Source organism: Bactrocera tryoni, chromosome 1, assembly GCF_016617805.1.
Source record: "Bactrocera tryoni isolate S06 chromosome 1, CSIRO_BtryS06_freeze2, whole genome shotgun sequence".
Lineage (NCBI taxonomy): Eukaryota > Metazoa > Arthropoda > Insecta > Diptera > Tephritidae > Bactrocera > Bactrocera tryoni.
The window spans coordinates 56,853,840-56,878,756 of record NC_052499.1 but is presented as its reverse complement, the minus strand read 5'-3'; the positions used below and the strand labels follow the sequence as shown (position 1 = coordinate 56,878,756).

Genomic DNA, 24,917 nt, shown 5'->3' with positions numbered 1-24,917 from the left:
ATAGCCCTGACGAGACGAGCAAAATTAATGCGCTTTTAGCTTAGCGCTAATACGCATTGCAATTTTTATGGTGACAGACGGCAGACTTGTTATTGCATTTAGACAGCTGATAGTGAAATTTGTTTGTTTATTAGATTTTTGGAAATAAAAAAGTGTGCGAAAAAGAAGTTAAGGGAATGTGGAAAAATGGATAGCAAACTGTGCATTGTTTTATTTTCTGCCATCTAAAAATATTATAATTTGTTTTTGTTAATATATACTTGCACATAATTTAATTAGCAATATAAAAATTGTTTACCTTTAGTATAGCTGCAGCACAGACACGGCCCGGCAGATTTCAAGCGACATCTGTCAAACAATAGCAAAAATCTGTCATTTTTAACCAATGATGCCTACTAAATTCGGCCAAATGCACGAAATTCTTGTGCATTACACACCTGCATTCACATGGAGTCCAAATGCGCAAACCATTGTAACTTAAGCCCGCTAATGCATATTAGCGCTGTCGATCAACGAGCTTTTGTTTGTTACTTCTACTTGTCGATAGGTGGCGCTTCTTGCATCTGATGGTGGCTTGCATTTGGCTTGGTGTTCTTCTTTGCTTTGACTGAAAACATTAATTGATATCCTCTCAGTCTAGATGATAGGGAATAATTTTTTTTTTATATTCACTATCATTTTGTATTGTAACTAGTATAAGCTTTCATTGCGCCCTTCTAATACATTTAATTGGTCTTCCTCTTAATTCGCTTACACATATTTAGCACATTCGTTGCTTATTATGTCATTCGCTTAAGTTTTAAGTGGGTCTCTCCTCTATGAACTTCGAAAGTATGTTATAAATAATTCGAACCCTTATTATGATTAGTTGGGATATCTTATCACTAGGCACTACGTTAGCTGACTACATATTTCATTTTCGTGTTGGTGTTAGAGACATTTTCTAGTGTTTCACTACTTTGGACGGTATTCGTAAATTTACTTTGCATTTCCTTTAGAACTCAACACAATAAATTTTAATTTGTTTTTTTTTTGAGAATTAAAATAATATCTATTAATAATAGCTGCTAAGATTCCCAAAATCACAGCATGAACGCCAGTAAGGCAATGACCTGTTAAAAGCCCCCCAACTTGGAAGAGGCTACCCTTAGTGAGGGCAAAGAGAGCACTAGATTTCTTGCGATCGATCTTGGGCTGAAAGGCTTTTGCGACAGCGTATGTATCGATGGTGGCCCAGTGCTGGCCAGGCTTCCGCGAAGCCCGGCTATCAAGTAGTAGAACACAATAGGATATGGGAGCGCCGAACCGCTCCCATTCTACCGATAGCGGTTATATGGCGCTTTTCCTTGCTGGCTCATAGCTTTTGCAATTTTCTGCGATTCCGCTATGGCTTCTAAATCATACCAGTCTTACTACAAAGAGACTATTGATATCACTCCTCGACCAACGCATTGTTAATGAGTTCAAGACTGTTATCGCCGTCCAGCTATCTGAGTGAATGGTCACTTCTCTGAAGGAGACCGCACTCCGAAGCAGTAGATCTACTGCTACCTTAATGGCTGCAAGCTCGGCTTGGAAGGCATTGCAATAGTCAGGATGTCTGAAGCTGGAGTTGATAGAGAGCTCCTGACAGTAAACCTTTCCCCCCAAGCTTTGACCCATCTGTAAAGAAACTAATTAATTATTACAAAGATTTTTCTAAACCGGGAGTTTATAGTTCTGAGTATATGAGCGTACATATGTATGCATATAAATATACATACATACATACATACATATGTATGTACATAAGAGTAAATAAGAAGCAATTATTTCGCATTGGAAGGATGCCAGTATATAACACACATGCATACATAAATGCATATCTACTTACATACATACGTATGTACATACATACCTACGTACATACATGCATACATACATACATACACACACATGTATGTAAAATACTTGCATGCATTTGCCATTCACATTCCTTCGACACTTTTTCTTAAATGTATGTATGTATGTAACTGGTAATTTAATAACAATTTCTTTAATTGTTATGCGCAATTCAGGTAGCCAAGTAGTTGGCATTAAATCGCACGCCTCCCTGCCACCCCACTCCACACCGCGCAAGTTCCGTTAATTGCCATTGGTCGCATTCAAGTTGCAAGTGACCAGCGTCCATCAGCAAAAACAAAAAGAAATGTGGTTATAAAAACCATAAAACAAGCATTTTTAGTTGAAGACAATAAGTAAAATGGCTATATGTGTATCTATGTATATACATATATACACACACAAATATTGATACGTCTATATGTATGTATGTATGTGAAATGCGGTAGTAGAAATGCACATTTGCTATTTTAAATACTTTTTATGCCCAGTTTATGTTTTATTTGCATACATGTATACCAGTGTCGATACACTCCACCAGTGTATCATACTGTGGGGACGCAGATGCTTACAGCGTATTCTAGCCAATGCGGGACAAGTGCACGAGAGATACTCCATTGTTTCACTGGTACCCTGCTCCAAGCCTTTCCTGCACTCTTCTCGATCTGTCAGCGCCATCTTGCGGGCGCGTGTCGCCACCAGACAGTGACCAGTGACCAGTTAGTATTCCCAACATGTTTCTACAGTCTTTTCCTTCGAGCGTCAATAGGAATTTTGTGTACTTCCGATCTACCGTTTTACACATGACTTTTGCAGTTTTGCACCCAGATAACACGTTCCATCGGGTTTTGATTTTCTTCACCATGCATCTGTCGAGATTGTCGTATAGACAAAATCCACGGGTTTCCAAATGTTGATCACGTTTTCGGATGTTAGCCGTACGCCATTTTTGGCAATCTCATCCGATGCCTTTGTGACCTGGCACCCAGTAGAAATGAAGTTGCTTACTTGCTTTTAAGTTGTTAAAACTTTCTACTATCGCTTTTTTTCAGTATTTGAACTTAGTGTTATAGACTCCCATAGCTATAAACGCGTTTTTCCTGGAACTCTGAGTCGGTAAGGACGATTTCTCCGAAACGCCAGCTTTGATCAACTTGAAATTTTCATCCGACCTTCTTAGATATGTGTTTGTCAGATAATAATCAAAGAAATATGATTTTTGATAATACACTCTGTACTGCAATTTTTTTCTAAAAACTGGGATGCTGCCATTTTCTAAAATTTGCCTCTGGAATTGAGCTGATTTTAAGGGAAAAAATTTATCACTCTGACACCTCACCTTCGAAGCTAAAATTAAACTTTTTTGATTTTTTAATTAACGAACTAAATTTCAATTTAGAATTTTTTGTTGTTTACACGTGGCAATGCTGCTTTAATGCGCGCACCGTTTGCCTAACCGCAATTACTGTCATAAACATAACATACATACATATGTACGTATGCATGTAAATAGTGCTCGGCTCGTCATCGACTCGTCGTTTGTGTGGAAATTGCTGCGAAAGTTCACATGTCAAATCGATTATGGGCGTCAACAAAATATTCGCAATGTGTCTAATTGATTACTGCAACTGTCATCGAACCACTCGCTGATGAGAAGTAAACATTATAATTATCGAAAAAACTACACATTGTACAATATATACATACAGCTGCGAGATTTTTAATAGCAGTGCCCACCCCATGTTTCGAAAACTGTTGGTACATATTTTACATTACAAAATTGGTACTTCGTATTCACAGGGGGTTTTACCACGACGTAAAGAAAAGTTTCTGCACACAATAAATTTAAGTTAAGTTGATATTTTATTTATTAAAATTTTTTTTTTGAACCAAGTACATAAATTAATGGAGCAAAAAAATAGCAGTATTTCAGTTTATTATAACTTAGAGGCAATTACGGCAACAATAAATGGTAGTTGATATTTAATTTTATTGATCACATTAATATTTAGTTGCATTGCCATTATTTTTTATGACTGCAACACATCTGTCCTTCATGGAGTCCACAAGGCGACGACATCCTTCCAATGGAATGTTATACCATACATACATATGAAGTATGTGAGAAGGTAGGCCAACAACTGCTGGCGGCGAAAGCGCAGTTATAATTTATGTGGCTAACTGTAAAAAATTCAATAAAATATGTGGAGGCCTTTTTGTGAGAATTGCGATGAGCTATAGCCTAGATACTTTGAAAATAAAATTTTTTATATATTTTCTAATATTTTTAATGTATTTTTAATATTTTTTAATGTATTTTTAATATTAATTTAAATATATTTTTAATATATTTTTTAAAATATATTTTTTAATTTTTTATTTTTAAACATTTTTTTTAATTTTTTATTTCTTTTTAAATATTTTTTTATTTTTTTAATATTTTTTATTTTTTTAATATTTTTTTTTTATTTTTTAAATATTTTTTTATTTTTTTTTAATATTTTTTTTATTTTTTAATATTTTTTAATATTTTTTTAAAATTTTTTTTAATATTTCTTTTTCAATATTTTTTTTTGTAATAACGGCTTTCCGAAAAGATTTCCTGCTTGGATTTCATGCAATCTGACATAATCACCAGCTCATTACAGGCCAACAATACATAATTCCTACGATGGCGCACGCTCTCTGACAAGCAAATGATTAATCTACACAAATGTGGTCAAGTCAAAGTGTTTAAATGTCATTGCGCTGTCACCGCCGTCGTTTTTTTTTGCGTGTTGTCCTTTTGAACTTTATGGCAACGCTTGTCTCGACTCCACGAAGATCACTTGTCTTTACATCAGCTTCAACGCCGCAAATGCTAGAGGTGCCGCTTAATTTTTTACATTCGCTTTAGCCTCAAATTGTATGTATGTTTGTATGTCGACCTGTCAGATTTTGGTGTCATCGATTTTTCGTGTATTTTATTGATGATGTGTCTGACGATCTCTGAAGTTTTCATGCTAAATGTAAATTTCTAAATACATACTTTCACTGCTTTCTCCGCCTCCTTGAAGCAAGTGCGCTTGCCGTTCCATGCCGACAAAAGAACTATTTGTCAAACGTTCAACACAATATCCATCATTAACCACAAAATAGGCATAAATGTTGGACAAAGTGTGTTCGCACTGCCCAGTCGTCGCACGGCCTTTGAATGCTCAAGGATATATTGTGCCTTAAATTCGGTATTATAAACGACTTACCTTTACCTTTCGCTGATCAAAAATACATTTATCTTGTTTATCTTGCGGTTGCCATCTTAGCGGGGCACACTGCTTACAGTCCGTCTGCCCGACTGGTTCGTTTCAGGTGGTCCACACGATCTACATACAAACTATACATACATGCTAAGAGCCAATTGTTTAATCGAATGTAAAGTTTTTTTTTTGAGAATTTTTCATGTAAACTTCTTTGTTTTTGTTGTTTTTAAATTATTTCATAGTTACCAAGATTACTTTTTCTCTATTTGTTGTTAGCGTTGAGATTGTGGTCAGTGGCAGATGATGCTCAATCAAACATTCATATCGCTTTGATGTTAAATATTTTGACATAAAGTGATTTTAATTGGTTTTTTGGGAGGTCATTAGCGTTCTTACGACAAATGAGCGATGCATATAAACGCATATTTTAGTTAAGTTCAAGTTAGCTGTCTAAATCAGGCGAATACGGCGGCTGCGGCACGATCTTGGTTGCAATTTTGGCGATAAACTCACGAAGAATCAATGTAGTGCATTATCGTGGTGCAAAACCCAAGAGTTGTCGGAATTATCCGACCTCTTTTTCACGATTAGCTACGCGCAGACGACGCATAACACTCAAATCGTATTCCTTGTTGACAGTTTGGCCGGTCGGAAGCAATTCGGAGTGCACCATATCTTGATAATCGAAGAAAACTGTCAACATAATCTTGATTTTTAACATGCTTTGTTGTGGTTTTTTCGACTTCGGCTCAACTTTATCATGATATTCGGTCGATAGAACGTCTGTTTCCTGGTCGTAAGCATAGATCCAAGACTCGTCGCTAGTAATAATACGTTTCATCAAATCCTGGTAGTCGAAAAGCATTGTTTCACAGACGTTGCCGCGACGTTGTTTTTCAAAAAAATTGAGTGATTTTGGAATCAATCGTGTTTTCACTTTTCTTTAGACCCAAATGTTCTTTCAAAATGGTTTTTACTGATCCTTCTGATATTGCAACGATGCCAGTAAGATCTCTAACTGTTAATCGTAGATTCGATTAGAAAGTCTTACTATTTTTTGCCCACAGTAGTATATGTATGATAAGAAAGCTAATTCTCTCATAGGCGGAATTAATTTTTTTTGGTGAAACCAAAGCTTTAAATATAACCTAAAGAATTCACTAAAGGAAATATAAATATTTAAACTTTGGACATTTTTATGTATGCATATTACAATTTTCAGCTTTGAGAAAGCAAACCCAATCAGGATTTTCAAATGTTTTTCTTGAGCAATTTTAGCCTAGAATTTCTGGAATAACTGGTTTATGAGTTCGCATTTCATTTCATTATTATAATTTTACTGATAAATAACATAAATCTACCGAACACCTAATGAGAGATTTATAGTTTATTTGCGCTAAATTTGTATATCACCTCATATCCATGTCAAATGTCCAAAAAAACATTGAGGTTAGCAATTGTAAGAGGATGGTTTGAAAACACGCGCTGTTCCCCAGCTCCCACATTAGAGGAAATGAGAATTAGAAAATGAGTTGCGTAGCAAACTGAAAGACAAAAAGTATATATATAACTCTTGACCCAAAAAAATAGAAATTTTCAAAATGAAATTTAGCTTCTGACATTTTTAAGTACTTACACATGAAGTTTAATCAAATACAATATTTTTTTGCAGACTTGTGTTCTGTCATTTTTCCTTTTTCACTTCCATCAGCTCAAAATGAGATTCGTTATAAAATTATTTTAACCTTAAAGAAACTCTCTTCAGACTTTCTTCAGGTTTATTTGCAAGTTCTCATTTTGTTATTCATCTGAGATCAAAAAGTGATCAAACTTCTATAGAAAACTTACTATATATTGTTTCAGAAAATGTTATAATGGGTTGTCAAAAAAGTCTTGCGGTATTTTTATTGAATTTTTTTTTTTTTTGTATTGAAATTGAAATGAATTTTTGATGACTCATGCCCAGCTCTTGACCGATGCTACGGCTGCTACTATGTCGGTCTCTTTCGACCAATTCAGCGATTTTATCGCAATTTTCGACGACAAGCCTTCCGGAGCGTGGCGCATCTTCGACCACCTGTACACCAAAACGAAAACGTTGAAACCATCGTTGTGCGGTGGAAATGGAAACTGTATCGGGTCCATAAACTGCACAAATTTTATTGGCGGCTTGAGATGCGTTTTTGCCTTTATCGTAGTAGTACTGTAAAATATGCCGTATTTTCTCTTTATTTTGCTCCATGTTTGCGACGCTATAACTCACGAACGATTTAAAAGAAACGACAATCAAACACGTGTTAGCGCGTGAAATGAGCTTTCCAAAAAGGTATAGCTTGACATGCTCTTCAAATAAAACCAATTTTGTGAAAGCAGTATAATCGTAAAAAAAGGAGTGAAAAAAGTTTTATGAAAATCGAATGAATTTTTCAAAGAGATTCGCACACTTTTTTACTTATATTTCCTGGTAAAAATTTAATTAAAAGTCTGGAAATGATTTACTCTGGAGCATCTGATTTTCATCTCGCCTTACTAAAGGCAATTTTCAAGTTTTGCCATCACTAAATCGCCATGTGATCATCGATACACCTAATGCCAGAGCCAAAAACTTGTATGAAACGATGGACCATTTATCGTAGAAAAAAGGACTTGTTTGAATATACAAACGGTTACATATGTCAAAGCTTTCACTCACTTGTTCTCACACTTAAATTGTCTTTGTGGGGGTGTTGTGAAGAACCGATGATTTCCAAACAATCTATTAGCAATTCAGACCAACAGATCAGTCTTGGATATGAAAGCAATTCTACAAAAAATGTCCGTTGCCATTTAGTGCGACACAAAAACATGCAACAACAATATAAATTGAATTGTAGAAAGGCAATAAAAAATCGAAACTTTTTTTCGGCTACAGAAAAATACACTTTAGGGGCCTATAAACAAATTCGCTGTGCTATACGCTATATACTGTCGAAACGTTCGCATCAATTAGCTGAAGGACGCGAACGCCTGTTTTGGAAACTTAATTTTTCAAAACCGTATTCGAAGGCTATTTCACGTATACGTTTGAAGAACGTCAACAGTAGCTGCTTACACACTTAGATAGATATTTAGTAAAGAAACACAGTCAATTTATTTTTGTAAATCTCAAATGAATTGGGAAAGTTAAGTAGTTTTTTAAGACTGGCCTAACCGCTCCGAACCGAACAATCCGTGCTATTTTTGCGACACAGACTTTTTTACTTGACTGTAGATATGGAATCCGTAGCCAAGCCCTTGACATACTCGTACTAGCTTAACAGGATCCATCACTACGATTACGATCGCTATAGATAATAATATAAAGGAAAAATTTTGTTTATGTTAATTTCAAGTTAGTTTTCAGTTAACTATATGTTATTTTATTGGTTATATGGTATATAACATTTGGTATTTTTTGAGTTATCGGTCTGAAATTTTGCACACGTTTTCCTCTCCCTAAAAGACTGCTCATTTGTTGGAATCACCGATATTGGACCACTATAGCATATAGCTGTCATACAAACTGACCGATCAAAAAAATATTTTACAAGATATCATCACGAAATTTGGCATAGATCATTTTTCAAGGCAACGCCACAATCTGCGAACAAATTGTTCCAATCGAACCACTATAGCATATAGCTGTCATACAAACTGACCGATCAAAATTAAGTTCTTGTGCGAAAAAAAAAATATTTTACAAGATATCTTTACGAAATTTGGCATAGATCATTTTTCAAGGCAACGCCACAATCTCCGAACAAATTGTTCCAATCGGACCACTATAGCATATATCGGGTGATTTTTTAAGAGCTTGATAACTTTTTTAAAAAAAAAAAACGCATAAAATTTGCAAAATCTCATCGGTTCTTTATTTGAAAAGTTAGATTGGTTCATGACATTTACTTTTTGAAGATAATTTCATTTAAATGTTGACCGCGGCTGCGTCTTAGGTGGTCCATTCGGAAAGTCCAATTTTGGGCAACTTTTTCGAGCATTTCGGCTGGAATAGCCCGAATTTCTTCGGAAATGTTGTCTTCCAAAGCTGGAATAGTTGCTGGCTTATTTCTGTAGACTTTAGACTTGACGTAGCCCCACAAAAATAGTCTAAAGGCGTTAAATCGCATGATCTTGGTGGCCAACTTACGGGTCCATTTCTTGAGATGAATTGTTCTCCGAAGTTTTCCTCAAAATGGCCATAGAATCGCGAGCTGTGTGGCATGTAGCGCCATCTTGTTGAAACCACATGTCAACCAAGTTCAGTTCTTCCATTTTGGCAACAAAAAGTTTGTTAGCATCGAACGATAGCGATCGCCATTCACCGTAACGTTGCGTCCAACAGCATCTTTGAAAAAATACGGTCCAATGATTCCACCAGCGTACAAACCACACAAACAGTGCATTTTTTCGGGATGCATGGGCAGTTCTTGAACGGCTTCTGGTTGCTCTTCACCCCAAATGCGGCAATTTTGCTTATTTACGTAGCCATTCAACCAGAAATGAGCCTCATCGCTGAACAAAATTTGTCGATAAAAAAGCGGATTTTCTGCCAACTTTTCTAGGGCCCATTCACTGAAAATTCGACGTTGTGGCAGATCGTTCGGCTTCAGTTCTTGCACGAGCTGTATTTTATACGGTTTTACACCAAGATCTTTGCGTAAAATCTTCCATGTGGTCGAATAACACAAACCCAATTGCTGCGAACGGCGACGAATCGACATTTCACGGTCTTCAGCCACTCTCTCAGAAACAGACGCAATATTCTCTTCTGTACGCACTGTACGCATTCGTGTGGTTGGTTTAATGTCCAATAAAGTAAACTGAGTGCGAAACTTGGTCACAATCGCATTAATTGTTTGCTCACTTGGTCGATTATGTAGACCATAAATCGGACGTAAAGCGCGAAACACATTTCGAACCGAACACTGATTTTGGTAATAAAATTCAATGATTTGCAAGCGTTGCTCGTTAGTAAGTCTATTAATGATGAAATGTCAAAGCATACTGAGCATCTTTCTCTTTGACACCATGTCTGAAATCCCACGTGATCTGTCAAATACTAATGCATGAAAATCCTAACCTCAAAAAAATCACCCGATAGCTGCCATACAAACTGACCGATTAAATCAAGATAAAAAACTTTTTATTCAGTATGAAATGAACATGTGAAGGGTATGATTAACAATTTTTTTTCTTTATAATTTTTTTCTTACTATTTCAAATCCGTACTTAAAAAGTGGTTCCATAACACTTCTTCAAAATTAAATTTTTCATTCTCGAGAAATTTGTTGTAACCGATGATTTTTCATCCATATTTTAAAACGTTTATTTTTTATTCCTTTCGTATGGTTTTCTGGAAGATGTTTTTATTGTTTTAGACTTATACCTAAATATGTAGCATGCCACAGCTCGTTGAAGAGAAAAAATAAAGCTGCTAGACTTTCCAGCAGCATACATTTCACTGAAATTCCTACAAGTTTTAATTACAATTTCGATTAAACTAAAATTAAACTGGCAGACGAAGTCATGGGGACGCAAATAATCAACTGGACAGACCACATACATACATATGTATATGTATAAGTACATACATTTGTTCAATTTTTGTATGTATTTGAGCAAAGTAGGAAAATAAAAAAATATCTAAACGCCTTTTGTTGCTTACACAGCGGCGTACAGTCAATTGCGCAAGGATAAAGCGCAAAAGTAGCAACGCGGTGTGCCTGCGTATGTGTGTGTGAAGTCTGCTGCCATTATATTGGTGAAATCATCCCCTTTTGGCGTTGACTTTTAATTGCACATTTTTATGTAACATGCGCAGAGTGCGCCAACAACAGCCACCAGCACTCGCACACATGCATATCAAAGGCAACATGGTTTCGCTATCCTGCCTACACTCAAACACACATGCGCAAGCAACAGCATCAGCTCCTTTCAGCCAATTGCACTGCTTGGCTGCTTTCGTGACTGTGTTATATATATGTAAGTGTGTGTGTGTGTGTTTGTTTGTGTATAAGTGCGCTGCCGGCGTTGACGTTGATCCTTGCAGCCGCTGCCAACATTTCGTTTTTTGTTTGCTTTCGCTCGCTGGCCGCGGCGCATCTAAAGGCCGTCCATTTTTGTGCTGAGTAATACAGGAGATAGGCGTGGTTAAATGGAATGATTGATTGTATCTTTTTTTCTCGTGCAACCATGCATGTATGAGTGTATGTGTGTGTATGTGCAATAGTAACAACAGCTTGCCACATTGTTGTTGTGGCATCATTAAAGCGGCGGCAATCTCTTATGTGCACAACCGTCGCTACATGTGCTTTCAAGTTGCACAAGCGAGCGGCGAAAAAAGTGTAATTCTATTTCTTTGTTTGTACATATGTATGTATGTACATATGTATCGCTGCGTGTGTTTGTTGGTGCACAAGCGTTGGCCGTAGCGTTTTTGTTGAAAATTCTTACATTTTCATTATGAAAAATGCACAAGAATATGAAAGAAATTCTACAGAAAATGTCAGTTGACATTTAGTGCGACACAAAAAACATGCAACAACAACAACAATAAAAATTGAAATGTAGCAAGGCAATTCAAATGTTTGTGTGTTCATGCCGGCGTGGAAGCGAACACAAGCGCTTGTGACCGACCACTCAATTGGCCATTCAGTTTTCATTAAAGCGCGCCTACTGAGGTAGTTCTGCGGTTCTTTGTTGTTTTTATTGTAATAACAAAAAATATAATATATTTCTACTACACTTTTTTGTCGTTTTGGAAAACAATTTAATTAAGCCATCAATTGTGTATTGCATGCAACCAGCTGTGGCATATACATACGTATACATGTACTTATGTTTGTATGTATGAACATATGTACATATGTATATATGTATATATGTGTGTGTATACATATACTTATGTTTGTATGTATGTACCTATGTTTGTATCTATGTACCTATGTATGTGTGTGTGTTTGTATGTCATATGTACATACATGTAGCCTCCGCCGTGGCAAGTGTTGTGTCATGCAACATAAGCTGTTACATATGTACATATGCGCACCAGAAAGTGCCTGCAGTCACACAAACACACACACACACTCACAAATAGTCTTAACTGCATATTTTACTTGCATTTAAATACCCGACCGCTTTGCCCCCACTCGCACTTGTTTGATCTGTTTACTTTACGACTTACTATGCAGCTACCACATTTCTACACACACATACATACATGCAAAACTGCGTTCTCTGCAGTTCCGGGAATCCCGTCACTGTCGCCCTAACCGATTTTGACATGCAAAGTTGGTCTCATCCCACTAATGGATGCGATTATGCTGCGATTATCTTTGGTTTAAACGTCACTGTGTTGATCCTTTTGCTCTTGGACGGACAATAAGTCCGCATATCTACTCTGCATCGCTGATCCTCACCGCCAACGACTACCTGTTGTGGTTGACATGCCGAAAATTCCACCAACACCATTTCGTGTTGGTTCTCCTTTTTGCCGCATTTTTTTCCTCCACTTTCTCACCTCTTCACCGTCACTCTGCTTGCTTGTTGCGACTTAAAACGCCTGCTTTTGTTCAACTGCCACGCCGCCGTTTAGTTGTCGGTTATTGTGGCTGCGCTTTGTTGCTTTTGTTGTTGGGTGTAGTAAGTTGTTGACTTGCGAAAGGATTAAGTGCGTCGGTGCAGCGTTAATAATGCATCATTAACGCTATAATTTGAGGCCGAGCGTGAATTTGCAAAAAAAAAAAAAAAAACGAAACAACAAAAAATCAATTTGCAAATTTTGCTTGGAATTTTGCGAATTTCTGTTGAAACAAAGCAGTGTGCATGTGTACTGCAATAGTAAGCATATAAAATTAAGCGGCAATCTAAATTAATCGTCAAATGTGAGGAGTTTTGATTGCTTTATGAGTGCATATTTTGGATAATAAGAAATTTTTTTTTGTTTTTTTTTTTGGTTATTGGACCATACCAATTTTTTTCGAGCGCTGAATTATGAGTAAAACAGTGATTTCTCCATTTTTGTAGTTCGCTTTCTAGTTCGAAATATTTGATTTTAAAGTTCGAATTTGAGCTTCTTATAAATTATGGTGAAATAGAATAGAAATTTTTTTGTGGTTAGCACCACAACCTAAGATCTATTGTGCCCTCTCCTCTATCACATTTGTTTGTATATTCACAAAGTTGATGAACTCTGAGCAACTTTCTAAAGAAGCTACCTATGTTGGTCAGATATTTTTGGAGCCGTAAATTATTGTAAATTAGCTACTAAAAAAATAAAAATATGTACATAATCTATTTTTGGCTAATATTCCAATGGATTATAATATTTTTTCGTCGCCAATACAAATTTTTGATTTAACTCAGTTTGTTATACTAAGTATACATTAAAGCCGCTTCGGCATCTCTAATAGGAAACGGCGTGGGATTAAGATTATTACTGAAATAACGGGACATTTATTCTTCTATGAAACGTATGTATAAGAAGAAATAGACCATTTTCTTACTGGTATATTTGATTTTGTCCATATAATTCCGCCGTTAGTGATAAAGGCTCACTTGGGAAAATTTTTACACCTCCTCGTATTGACAGTCTTCTAAGATCAACTGCCGCACAAATTATAGGTTTACTTAGTACAATTCTTTCGGTGATAGATTGCTCTAATATCGTTGATTATCATCGGGTTCATTCAAGATAATATCTTACTCGTGTCTAAGTATTAACACTTTGATAGTTTTCGTCGTAAAATTTATATTTTTGTTGTCAATTTTGGTTGTTTTGCCAACTTTAAGCAATCTTACGGTGTTGTCTTTAAGGGGGTATTCTTGTCTAGGATTTTGAAAAAATCGATTTTCTTTGCATATCTAGAAAGTTTAGACTTTCAAAAATATGACCTTGGAAGATTTTTTTAAAATTCGACTTATTTTCGGAGATACAGCCGTGATGATCCGTGTTCACTAGAATTGTCTCCTAAACTTCAAACGCGTTTTTCTCAAAACTTACTTTTTCGGAACGATACCCACGATTTCTCAGGTTCTACTGGACCGATTTACTTGAAATTTTTATAGAGTCTTCTTTATAGGCTTGTCTGTGGTTGGAACTAACCCCATCCCCAAATTTTTATTTTTATTATTTTAAAAAAATTCGAAATAGTCAGAAAAAGTGATCCAAAAAAACTTTTTTTCAGGCAGTCGCCATTTTGTGAAAAAAATTTTTCCCACTTTTCCGTAGTTCCGGCCATTGCGACATTATTCTAGATTAATAATTGTTTTTTTTTTTTGGTTTCAGATAAATAGGTGGGTTGAAATCGTGGGTATGGTCACGTGGACATTTTTAGAGACCCCCCACTTCGTCAGCTCATAATTTTTGAAATTTTTTACTTTTTTTAGTTTTTAATTTTTTTCTGTACTCTTCTAAAATTAACAAATAACTTATAAAAAAATGGATGGTAAAAATATTAACTGCCTTTTTTTACCACACTTTAAAAATTACCTGAAATTCATGCTTCTAGACCAGAATACCTCCTTAAAGCTAAGCAACTTTTTGAACATAATTATATGTAGTATGTGAAACTTTGTCATTCAAAATATTGCAATTGGTCGCAAATTAACCGTGGCTGAACAATGCTTTTCATAATAAATAGTTTAGTGTGAATATATTTTTAAGCATAGAATGTATTTTCAGAGCCAGAATATTGAAATTTAACAAAAGACACTACTAAAACTTTAAATCCGCTTTTCTACAAACATGGTTTTCTTAGATGGTAAGGAATTTTTATCCGGAACAACTGGATGGTTCTACTTGACACTTTCAAGTGAGCTTACGAGATAAATTTGGCAGGTAATGATCGAAGGAGTACGATTTTTTAAGCTGCACTGAAGTGTAAATTTTTTCACAAAACGTGGTTTTTTTTGGAAGGACGCTATTTTGCCAAAAGTCGAAACTTTGACTAGCCCTTTGTAATAATATATTTTTCTTTTGATTTTTGGATTTCAAATAATTTGAAACAGCAAATCCTCCTCTCCGTTTAACATCTCTTTTCGGAGGTCCTTCTGGAGTTTGGCTATGGGATTAAAGGAATCCAAATTTCTTCAAAATTAATTGCCGAATTTACTACTCAACAAATCTGAAGAAAATACTTGTGACTGATGTGCTAAGAAGTCTGTGGGGTATTTGAGGTGTCTTGTTTACGAATTTACAACTATTTTCGACATTTTAGTTGTTGTTGTACCGACAGAAAAAATCCGGAAATCCATGGTGCCGAGTTGACCTTGTCATTTTTGTAAATGGTAGTGGTTGGATCCCTAAAACACCAAAATTCTACGTGTTTGGAAATTTTGGCTATCATCTTCGGTTTTGGCAACAGCCGCTAACATCACAGTCTAAAAATGATTGGAAACTAGTGTTGCATACCTTTTTATCTACTTTTTTTTAAATACCTCTTCAAATCCACAATAAAAGACATTTCTTTGGACTTCCTAGTAGACCATACCTCTAAAATATTATGCTTCTTTCTAATCGTGGGACAGTCCGCCATAAATAAATCACTCATTCAAGTACCTTATGACTTCGAGATTATTTTGATTAATTTCTGTGATTATATTTTTGTTGCTTTATCTTTATTTTAACGTTCACCATGATAATACAGGGTTTTCCAATAAAAGTGTTATGATTTCTTTTCTGAAAAAAGCACACACTAATTGTTAAGAAAATTCAAATATTTTTTTTTATTTAATGTAAAGTACAATCGACGCATTAGGTTCTGAATATAACAGCATTCAAATGGCCTGTTGAACTTTTTTTTACAGAAATGAATTCGAGAAACCCAAATTTCGGGTACTTTTTCCACTAAATTAAATCAAATAAAATCAATAAAAATAAAAAAATTAATAAATCGTTCAATATTGACTTCTAAAGCTTGCAGAGGATCTGGTTTATTGCTACATACCACTGACTACATACAAGTAATAACCCCACAAGAAGTAGTCTAATGGTGTTAAATCATAACTTCTTGGAGATCATTCAATGTCACAATTTCTTGAAATATTCGAATCTCCAAACTTTACTCGCATTAATTCGGTTGTTGCACGTGCTGTGTGGCACGTAGTCCCGTCTTGTTCGAACTAGATGTTGTCAAGATCTACCTTTTCCAATTGTGGCCAATAAAAGTTTGTTATCATCTATCTATATCGCCCTCCAATGACAGTAACGATGGCACCAGCTTCATTTCGAAAGAAGTAAACACCGATGATTCCAAAGAACCAAAAACCACACCAAACTATCAATTTAGTTGAATACAAGTATAATGGTTGTTCATGAATAAATTGTGGATTTTCTTCGCACCACAATCGATAGTTTTGTTTATTTACCGCACTATGAAAGAGAGCCTCATTGGAGAAGATGACTTTCTTAAGAAAATCATTATCGTTTCGTTGTTCCGAGACAAAAGCAGCAAATTCAATACGTTTATTGTATTCCAATGGCTTCAATTTATGCGGATGCAAGCTTGAAATCCAGGTTGCGTCTTGAGACAATCTCAATTCTTGAGAGCGTCATAACAAATTGCTTTCTTTAGCAACTTGTGCCTGAACGATAGCAATATTTTCATTACATCGAGCGGTTCCTTGTCTTATTCGTACTTGAATATTGAGTAAAAAAAAATGTACGCTCGAAACTTTCAAGAATTCGACGAAAGCGGGCACAGGTGGACGATTATTAAGACCGTAAAATGACAAAAGCGCACGAGAAGTTGCAATTGGAGAACGATTATTTTGATAGCAATTTTGAATAATTTTTCAACGTTGTTCTTGCGTATACCATTTCCGGTGACCCTTCGGAAAAAAGATGCCTTACAGAATCATCTAAAGTGAAAAATACGTGTTCTAGTTAAAACCTTAACTTAGAACTTGGACGAAGAAAAAAACTGAAAACTCACCTTTAGTTGTAATCGAAAAAAAGAAAATCCCTCGTCAAAGTATTTAAGAATTGTATCTCAAGGACCTATGTAAATATCATGAAGATCGGTTGAGTAGTTCTCGAGAAATTTTGCCAACCGACTCTAAAAATACGGTTTCGAGAAAAATGCGTTTACAGACGGGCGCACTTAGCCTAGCTAGCCTCGAGCGCACAAATTCTCAAGGTTGTAACTCTCGAAACTCGGATCAACTGGTAAATTTAGAACAGTATTCTAGAGGTGTTGTAGAATTTAATAAGTAAATAAGAAAAAATCGATTTTTTTAAATCCCGTTGTTTTTTTTTTGAATATTCTCGTATATAAACTCTATTAAATGGACAATAATATATTTATTCACACATTTTTAGAAATATTTATTAAATAATGAAATAATTGTTGAATGTTCTGAACGCGACTGTTGTGATGAAATAAGCGCTTGCTTCTTTTTCTTTTTTTTTTGTGCACAAAAAAAACTCCAATTGTTCATTTGCATATCTGCTACTTATTTATCAAAAGAATTTTACGACTCCGACGACTTAATCTTAACGAAATGGAAACAATGCTCTCGCGTATTATATACGAGTATTCGTAATAAGAATTATGAAAGAGAATACCCCTAGAAACTCTTTTGTTGCGTTAAAATTTCAGTCAGGCGACGCTGAAGAGCATAAAGAAAGTCTAAAAATAAAAAGCGTTCACTGATAAGAGATCTCTTTTCGAATCAGTGACGCTACAACGAATCGTAGCGCCGAACATTTTAGACGAGTACAATGAGGAAAGTACTCATCGGGCTTATCTTGCTTGCGAAGCGCTTATCAGGCAGAAGAGACTTGTAACGTACACACGCGTCAGCTATAGCCCGTATTTGAGACCAGCAGTCGTCATTTAGAGCAAAAAATAAAGAATCACGAATCGAAAAACAAAAATAATCTGTCGCGAAGAGTGTTTTGCCGAAGAGTTCCTAGCCTAGGCATGCCCATACAGTAGTCTCTTAAAGTCATCGCATAAAAAAGACGTTTTCAGCGTTAACGGAGCAAAAATATTTTTTTTTTTATAGAAATACAAACAAACATATTTTATAGACATTTTCAAAACAAAACCGCCGAAGTTTGCACAAAAGTGAGACACAGTGTTCGAGCATTAAAGAAGTGTGAAGGACAATCAATTAAAAACAAAAGTTGTTCAATACAAGTAAAAAGCTCGTATTTCTTACGTGAAAGTGCTATTTAATAAAAACGCAGTTATAAACTTACAAAATGAAAACTTTCATAAACACAGTGGGTTATTTTACATTATCTATTGTTATTGTTTTTTTTTTTGTGTTAAACAACTTGACTCATGCCATCGACCAAGCAGATTTATGTGCATATATAAAATATATATTTGATATATAATATATATATGTATTTATATGCCGGTCGGCATGGAATATTCCTTTATTATTTTCGCACGCGCATACATATATACATACATACATATGTACAATTTTATATTTATAACAATTTTTGATATGTTTTTGGTTTTGGCCGCCACGAGGTGTACTCAAACTTCTTCCACCTACTAAATTCTTATTCCAGGAGAGCGAAATTATCGATGTGCTCTGGAAGCAAGATGTCGATTTGGGTTTTTCATTGACACCACCGCATCTGTTGAATGCAACCGCTAATAACGGTAGTAAGGGTGCCGTCGCCGATGACGAAATTGAGAATTTGAAAGCGCTGAAAGAGCTTAAATTAGATAAGGTAAGTGTGAGCAGCAGCGACGTCGGGGGGTCGTCGGTTGTGTATCGTCTGGTAGAAAAGCATACGATAAGCGTGTGCTTTCAACTCTCTTTGGAGGCGCGAACGGGGTAAGAGTGTGTGATTTAAACGAAAGCACGCAAAAGCGTTGTAGAACTATTAGATATAACCCATTTCAAGGGCAGGTGAAACGGTCAACTTTTATTTAATTTTTTTTGTTTAAGTTCCATGTCGGAAAAACGACAGTTGAATAAGTTCACTGTAAATGTGGCGCTGGGTATGGGGTGATCTTGTTTTTAACCCTGAAATAGTGTTTGGTAAAAGTTGTCAACTGTTGATTTTTTAAATTTATAAGATTGGCAAAGAAAAAATATATGTGTATATTTTTGCTGAAATATTGTTAAATATTTAAAAATTTAATGTACCCAAATGTAGTTGAGAAATTATTGAATATTTTCTTATGCCGTTTTGTAGTCCTTATTGTTAACTAAAGTCTTTTCAAGGTTCTATAGAGTAGTAATGACAAAAGGCAAAGGTTCAAAAACATGAGTTCGTTTGAGTAAAGCTCTAAAAGTCAATGATTCTTAAACATTTTTCTCTATAGAGCTCTAAAAGCTATTGTTTCTTAAACAGTTGTCTCTATAAAGCTCTAAAAGCCAATGTTTCTTAAAATGTTTAATCTATAAAGCTCCAAAAGCCCATATTTTTTTCAAACATTTTCTCTACAAAGCTCCAAAAGCTAATGTAAATTAAACATTTTTCTCTAGAAAGCTCTAAAAGCTAATGTTTCTTAAAAAGCTATCTCTATAAAGCTCTAAAAGCCAATGGTTCTTAAACAGTTTTATCTACAAAGCTCCAAAAACCTATATTTTTTACAAAATTTTTCTCTAATGTTTCTTAAACATTTTTCTTTATAAAGCTCTAAAAGCTATTTTTTCTTAAAAAGTTGTCTCTGTAAAGCTCTAAAAGCCAATGTTTCTTAAAAAGTTTAATCTATAAAGCTCCAAAAGCCCATATTTTTTACAAAAATTTTCTCTAATGTTTCTTAAACATTTTTCTCTAAGAAGCTCTAAAAGCTAATTTTCCTTAAACAGTTTTCTCTAGAAAGCTCTAAAAGCCAATATTTTTTAAAAAAATGTTTCTATAAAGTTCCAAGTTTCAATATTTCTTTTGTAAAAATTTTCTTTACATGCTTAAAACTAAATGCATCGAAGAATAACAATTTTGAAATATTTCAAGAAAAATGTTTTTCTGCGGTCAGAAATACTAAAAAATAATTTTGGACAACAACTTAAAAAAAAAATCCATAAACCTCAAAACTAGCTTGTAATTTTTAAATTGGGCTTATATACATTTTTTTTTTAATTATTTAAAATTTCTTTATAATTAATCTTAACTTATATGTATACGCTCCAAAGAAACTCAAAAATCTCTATAAAAATCTTCAATATCGTCTCAATATACAAATTATAACATAAAAGATCTAAAATACCCCGCCACATCAACTACAGGTTAAGTACTGTCTTCTAGAAATTACAAACAACTAACAGAATTTTTGAGACAAAAAACAAAATACTCTGAGATCATCTTCAATTAAATAAAGGAACTCTCTTAATTCCGCTACGCGAAACTGGGCGCTCAGGTCTCAAGCTGTAGCCTACACACATATACACACACACACCAAACAAGTGAGGGCTGAGCGCCAAAGTTCGCTGATCTTCACATAAAATGCGCTCAAATCAATGATAATAGATTGAAAGTAATTTGCATTTATTAAAACTTAGACGTTATGGACCAAATCTATTCAGATTCAATGTGAAATTTCGGGAGTTTAGTTGTAAATATATAGCTCATATATGCTTATAGCTAATATAAAGTGAGTGTGTAAAGGCATTTGACAAAAAAGATGTGTTGGTTCGAGCCCATTTTAAAAGGATTCGTGAAGAGATCACGCAATCTTATAAATTCAACGAAGTCGAAATATTATACCTATACGAATAGAGGGCATACCTATGTACTGAAGCGCAAGGTGAACGAGGACGCATTAAGCGCCTGCCACAAAAAAACAAAAAAAAATAATACTAAAACAAGAACAAAAAAATGTTGACGGACCAACAGCAAACTCGTGACATTTTCCATGTTGTTTTTCAATTTCTAAAATTTTTTTTTTTTTAATTTTTTACTAATTTTTCATTTGTTACTTTAATGTAGCCAAGCTTTGAGGGTAAAGATGGCAATGATGCTGGCGATATCGATGATGAATGGGCTGGTATACCCTTTACCGTGGACAATGAAACTGGTGAGTCCAAGCTACATTTTTGTTATTGTAATGTTGGTGTATAATATACTTATGCTGTGCCGAACTTTGCCGAACATATTCGTGCTTTTGAATGCAGGACATTAATTAGCTAGCCGAGTGTGCTCGTGTAGACGATGTATGTATGAGTATGCAAAGTTGTGGATTTTAAGAACAGTCGTGTATGTGTATATACATATAAAGACATCTATGTACATATATATGTACATATATGTAGCACTACAAATGTCTTATGCGCAATTGAGTATTGAAAATTTTCCAATTTAACTGACATGTATGTACTTATGTACATCTGTGTGTATTCAAACAGACAAGTATACTAGTGCATAAAAAACAGTTATTTAGTATTCTGAGCTGACTTTATTGAAAGAGTACCATATCGTCATCTTAAATACAAAACAACGTATCATAAAAAAATTCAAGTTTGAGCTTTTTATTGCTTACGATTCGCTACATCATATTACATAAATATAACCAATACATATAGTACAATTTTATAAGCAAAATACAAAATTTTGTTTCAAAATGAAAGGTTTCTATTATATGATTTTTCCTTCGCCTGCAAACTTATTATATGATTAGTGATGTTATGTTTTTTTGCATTTTTGTTGACGAAAAAAATTTTAATATATTTTTTTTAGATTTGAAAATTTTAGAAAATTTAACCGTTAGATATAAACGTTAATTTTTGCAACACGTTTTTAGGATATAGACTCTATACATACAGAGCTAGGCACTACTATTATTCAACCGTAGAACTCTGTTGGAGGTTCTGATCTGTAATTAAATACGTGTATTTATTGCATAATTATAAGAAAATTTATTAAAAAATTACGAAAGAAAATTAAAAAAAAAATTATTAAGCGTATATGTATGTATACATATATTTTTATAGATCTTATAAACCTGTGTAAATACTTAAACATATGTATTCTGTTTAAATACATACATATATACATATGTTCATCCATAGTTGTACTCACATATGTATGTACTTACACATATACACTCAAAACATCTCTTCTTAACTGCCAAACGCTTCCATATCGCATATACATACTTATGTATCTATAAAAACACTTATTTATGACATATTTTAATTTTAAATATTTTTTCTTGTAGATAATCTTATCTAGTTAATAACCCCAGTACGCGTCGAATACAAAGTGTCACGATAAGCAGTTATATTTTATCTAAAATGCGATGGAGATTAAATTATTTGTAGATAGTTACCTTTACAAGCTTTCAAGAAGAGGGTGTGATGCTGTTTCAGAACATAAATTCTAGAAAACTTTTATTATTGTAGATACTTATTATTTATTTATTTTTAACTTTTTTATTTTTTTTTAAATTTATTGTTTATTATTATTACATTATTATTTTTATTACATTACGAAATAGCTGTATCTACAAAATATGATTATAACTTTTTTTAAACATAATTCAAAAACAGGTAATTAAATATTTCCTTAAAAAAAATAGTTTTGAACTACAATGAGAAGGTTTAAGGAGCGAGATACCTTTAGAATTTTCAAAACATTAAAAATGTTTTTTCGCTCTAATCAATTGAGAAATTATTCAAACATATAGTCCCGCAGTTTCATTGGTTTACTCCGAATATTTTCAAAGAAATAGGCCCTAGAACCATTGCACTTCATGCTGCGGTCTATACTACCGAAGAACTTTATAGTTCGTTTAAGTATTCCGATTTCTCGAAATTCTCAAAGCCCCTCTACTATGCACTTGATAAAAGCTTCCAGATTAAAAAAAAAAATTACTTTTTTCGTTTCGGACAAGAAGCCTAGCCAGGAAGTTGACGGCCGCAAAAAACTATCAAAGGGATTATTGATATTTCCGCCATTTTGTTTTTTTTTTGACATAAAATAATTTTTATTTTGCAGCTCAATAATATCTGTTAATACATACATATGTATGTATGTAAAAAATCGGATGTGATCTGTTTTTATTCTTCCATAAAAAAAAATTGGAAAAAATTATCTTTTTTGTCGGTGCTAAAGGTATCTCCTCCTTAAGGATACTCACGCAATAAATAAAAAAATATATGTATAATATATATTTACATATATTTTATTTTTGGTTAGTTTTCTGGTGTGTATGACATACATATATGCACATGCAAATACATTGCAAAAAAATCGATGCTATAATTTGTATTAAGGGGCTTCAAAAAAGACGTTTTGCTGTGACCATTATATCACTGAACTGGATTCACTGAAATTAAAAAAAAACAAACAGATTTCGTTAAAGTAATGTTAAATTTAGTAAAGCAAATCGAAGGATTTATCAAAATAAAATTACTTGACAAAATCGATTTTTGACCAAAATTTCGGAATTAAATTGGTATAATCTATAATCGGTTTAGACGTTTTCAAGTTACATTGGTCACCGACTTTGAAAACAACATTTTGAGAAGAAGGCGTTTAAAGTTTGGCCTTGTACTTCCAAGCACTCTGAAATTTGCTTGCAACTTTTGAAAATATTCACCGGAACGATATGAAGTTTTCGGTGTGTATTCTTAAATATATGTATATATGTACATACATTAAGAAAAAAATAAAAAAAAAAATCGATTTTTTGAAAATTCTAACTGTTTATACCCTCTTAGAAAACAATCAAAAATTATTTCTTAATGTTTTATACCCTTCACACCTAAAATATTTTCCTAACAAGAACATGATTTTAATCGGTCAGTTTGTAAGACAGCTAAATGCTACTACAGTGATCCGATATTCGGTTTCGGCAAAATTTTGTTTGTATGCTATGCAACTTGAATTGCTTGAAGAAATTTAACTAAAATATTTCCGTATGTTTTTTCTTAACCAAAAAATATGTTAAATACTACATATTGTAATTTAAATTTTTTCATTTTATCATTCTTAATAAAATCTTAATAAAAAAATTTCAATCTTAATAAAATTTAAATATGCAATAGATAAATGAGATATATTGCGACTAAGATAAAGTAATATATAAGCCCTTAAGTACTTTAGGAGCAAAAAATACAATCCGAGCGAAATTTTTACGCAGTTGATCTGTTGGCAAAAAAACTAAGACTTTCTAGTGTATGTTTCAAATGCAACAATTTTCGTAGACGCAATAATTTGAAGAAAATGATAGCGATGGTGATGATGCTGATGATAATTAAGCTGATTTTATTTATATAATCGTTATAGTGTTGTTAATATTAGTGCTAATATTTCTAGTAATACAGATAATAATAAGAATAATTTTCCGTTTCAGTTCGGAAAGGTCCTCTAAAATAATATTCTTCTTAAAAGATATCACTACTTTTTATAAATATATTAAAAAATAAGTAAATAAACTTGTAATGAGGCCGCCTAAAAAAGGCGATTTTTGGGAGTTGAGAAAAAAGAATACCGTAGCAATTGTTGTAAAATTGTAACGGTATATTTTAATATATTTTAATACAAACTTTCGACTGCCCTTAAAAGGGTGCTCCACTACTGCAGTGATTCCGTCTTCTCCGTGGATGAAAAAAAAATTCTCTACTAAAGACCGTCCGTTTGTCTCCGAGTAATAACTCAAATAGTTTCGAATAAAATGCACGCGAAGCGACGCCTTTTTTCCAAAAAATGCAATGTTTTCGGTACCAGTCGAGATTTGACGCGCTTGAGGCCCAAAACATCCTTCAAAATGGTATTGTCTGAGCCTTTCGATATGCCAACTTCATCAGCAAGGTCTCTAATTGTTAATCGACGGTTTTTCAACACCAAATCTTTGATTTGTTGAA

At 33.9% G+C, this 24,917-nt stretch overlaps 1 protein-coding gene across 2 annotated transcripts in view; it reads left to right on the top strand.

Annotated features, from left to right (window-relative positions):
- The first annotated feature begins 18,288 nt into the window (after window positions 1–18,288).
- LOC120773080 (segmentation protein cap'n'collar) overlaps window positions 18,289–24,917 on the top strand; it is an 82,239-nt gene continuing 75,610 nt past the window's right edge. The window contains exons 1-3 of one of the 2 annotated variants that reach the window (XM_040102030.1): window positions 18,289–18,366; window positions 18,667–18,831; window positions 21,040–21,127. In XM_040102030.1, the coding sequence (XP_039957964.1) occupies window positions 18,346–18,366; window positions 18,667–18,831; window positions 21,040–21,127 (274 nt within the window). In that variant the 5' untranslated portion in view covers window positions 18,289–18,345. Of the gene's footprint in view, window positions 18,367–18,666; window positions 18,832–20,677; window positions 20,858–21,039; window positions 21,128–24,917 lie in introns of those variants that run through there. The other variant, XM_040102039.1, reaches the window with a different exon arrangement.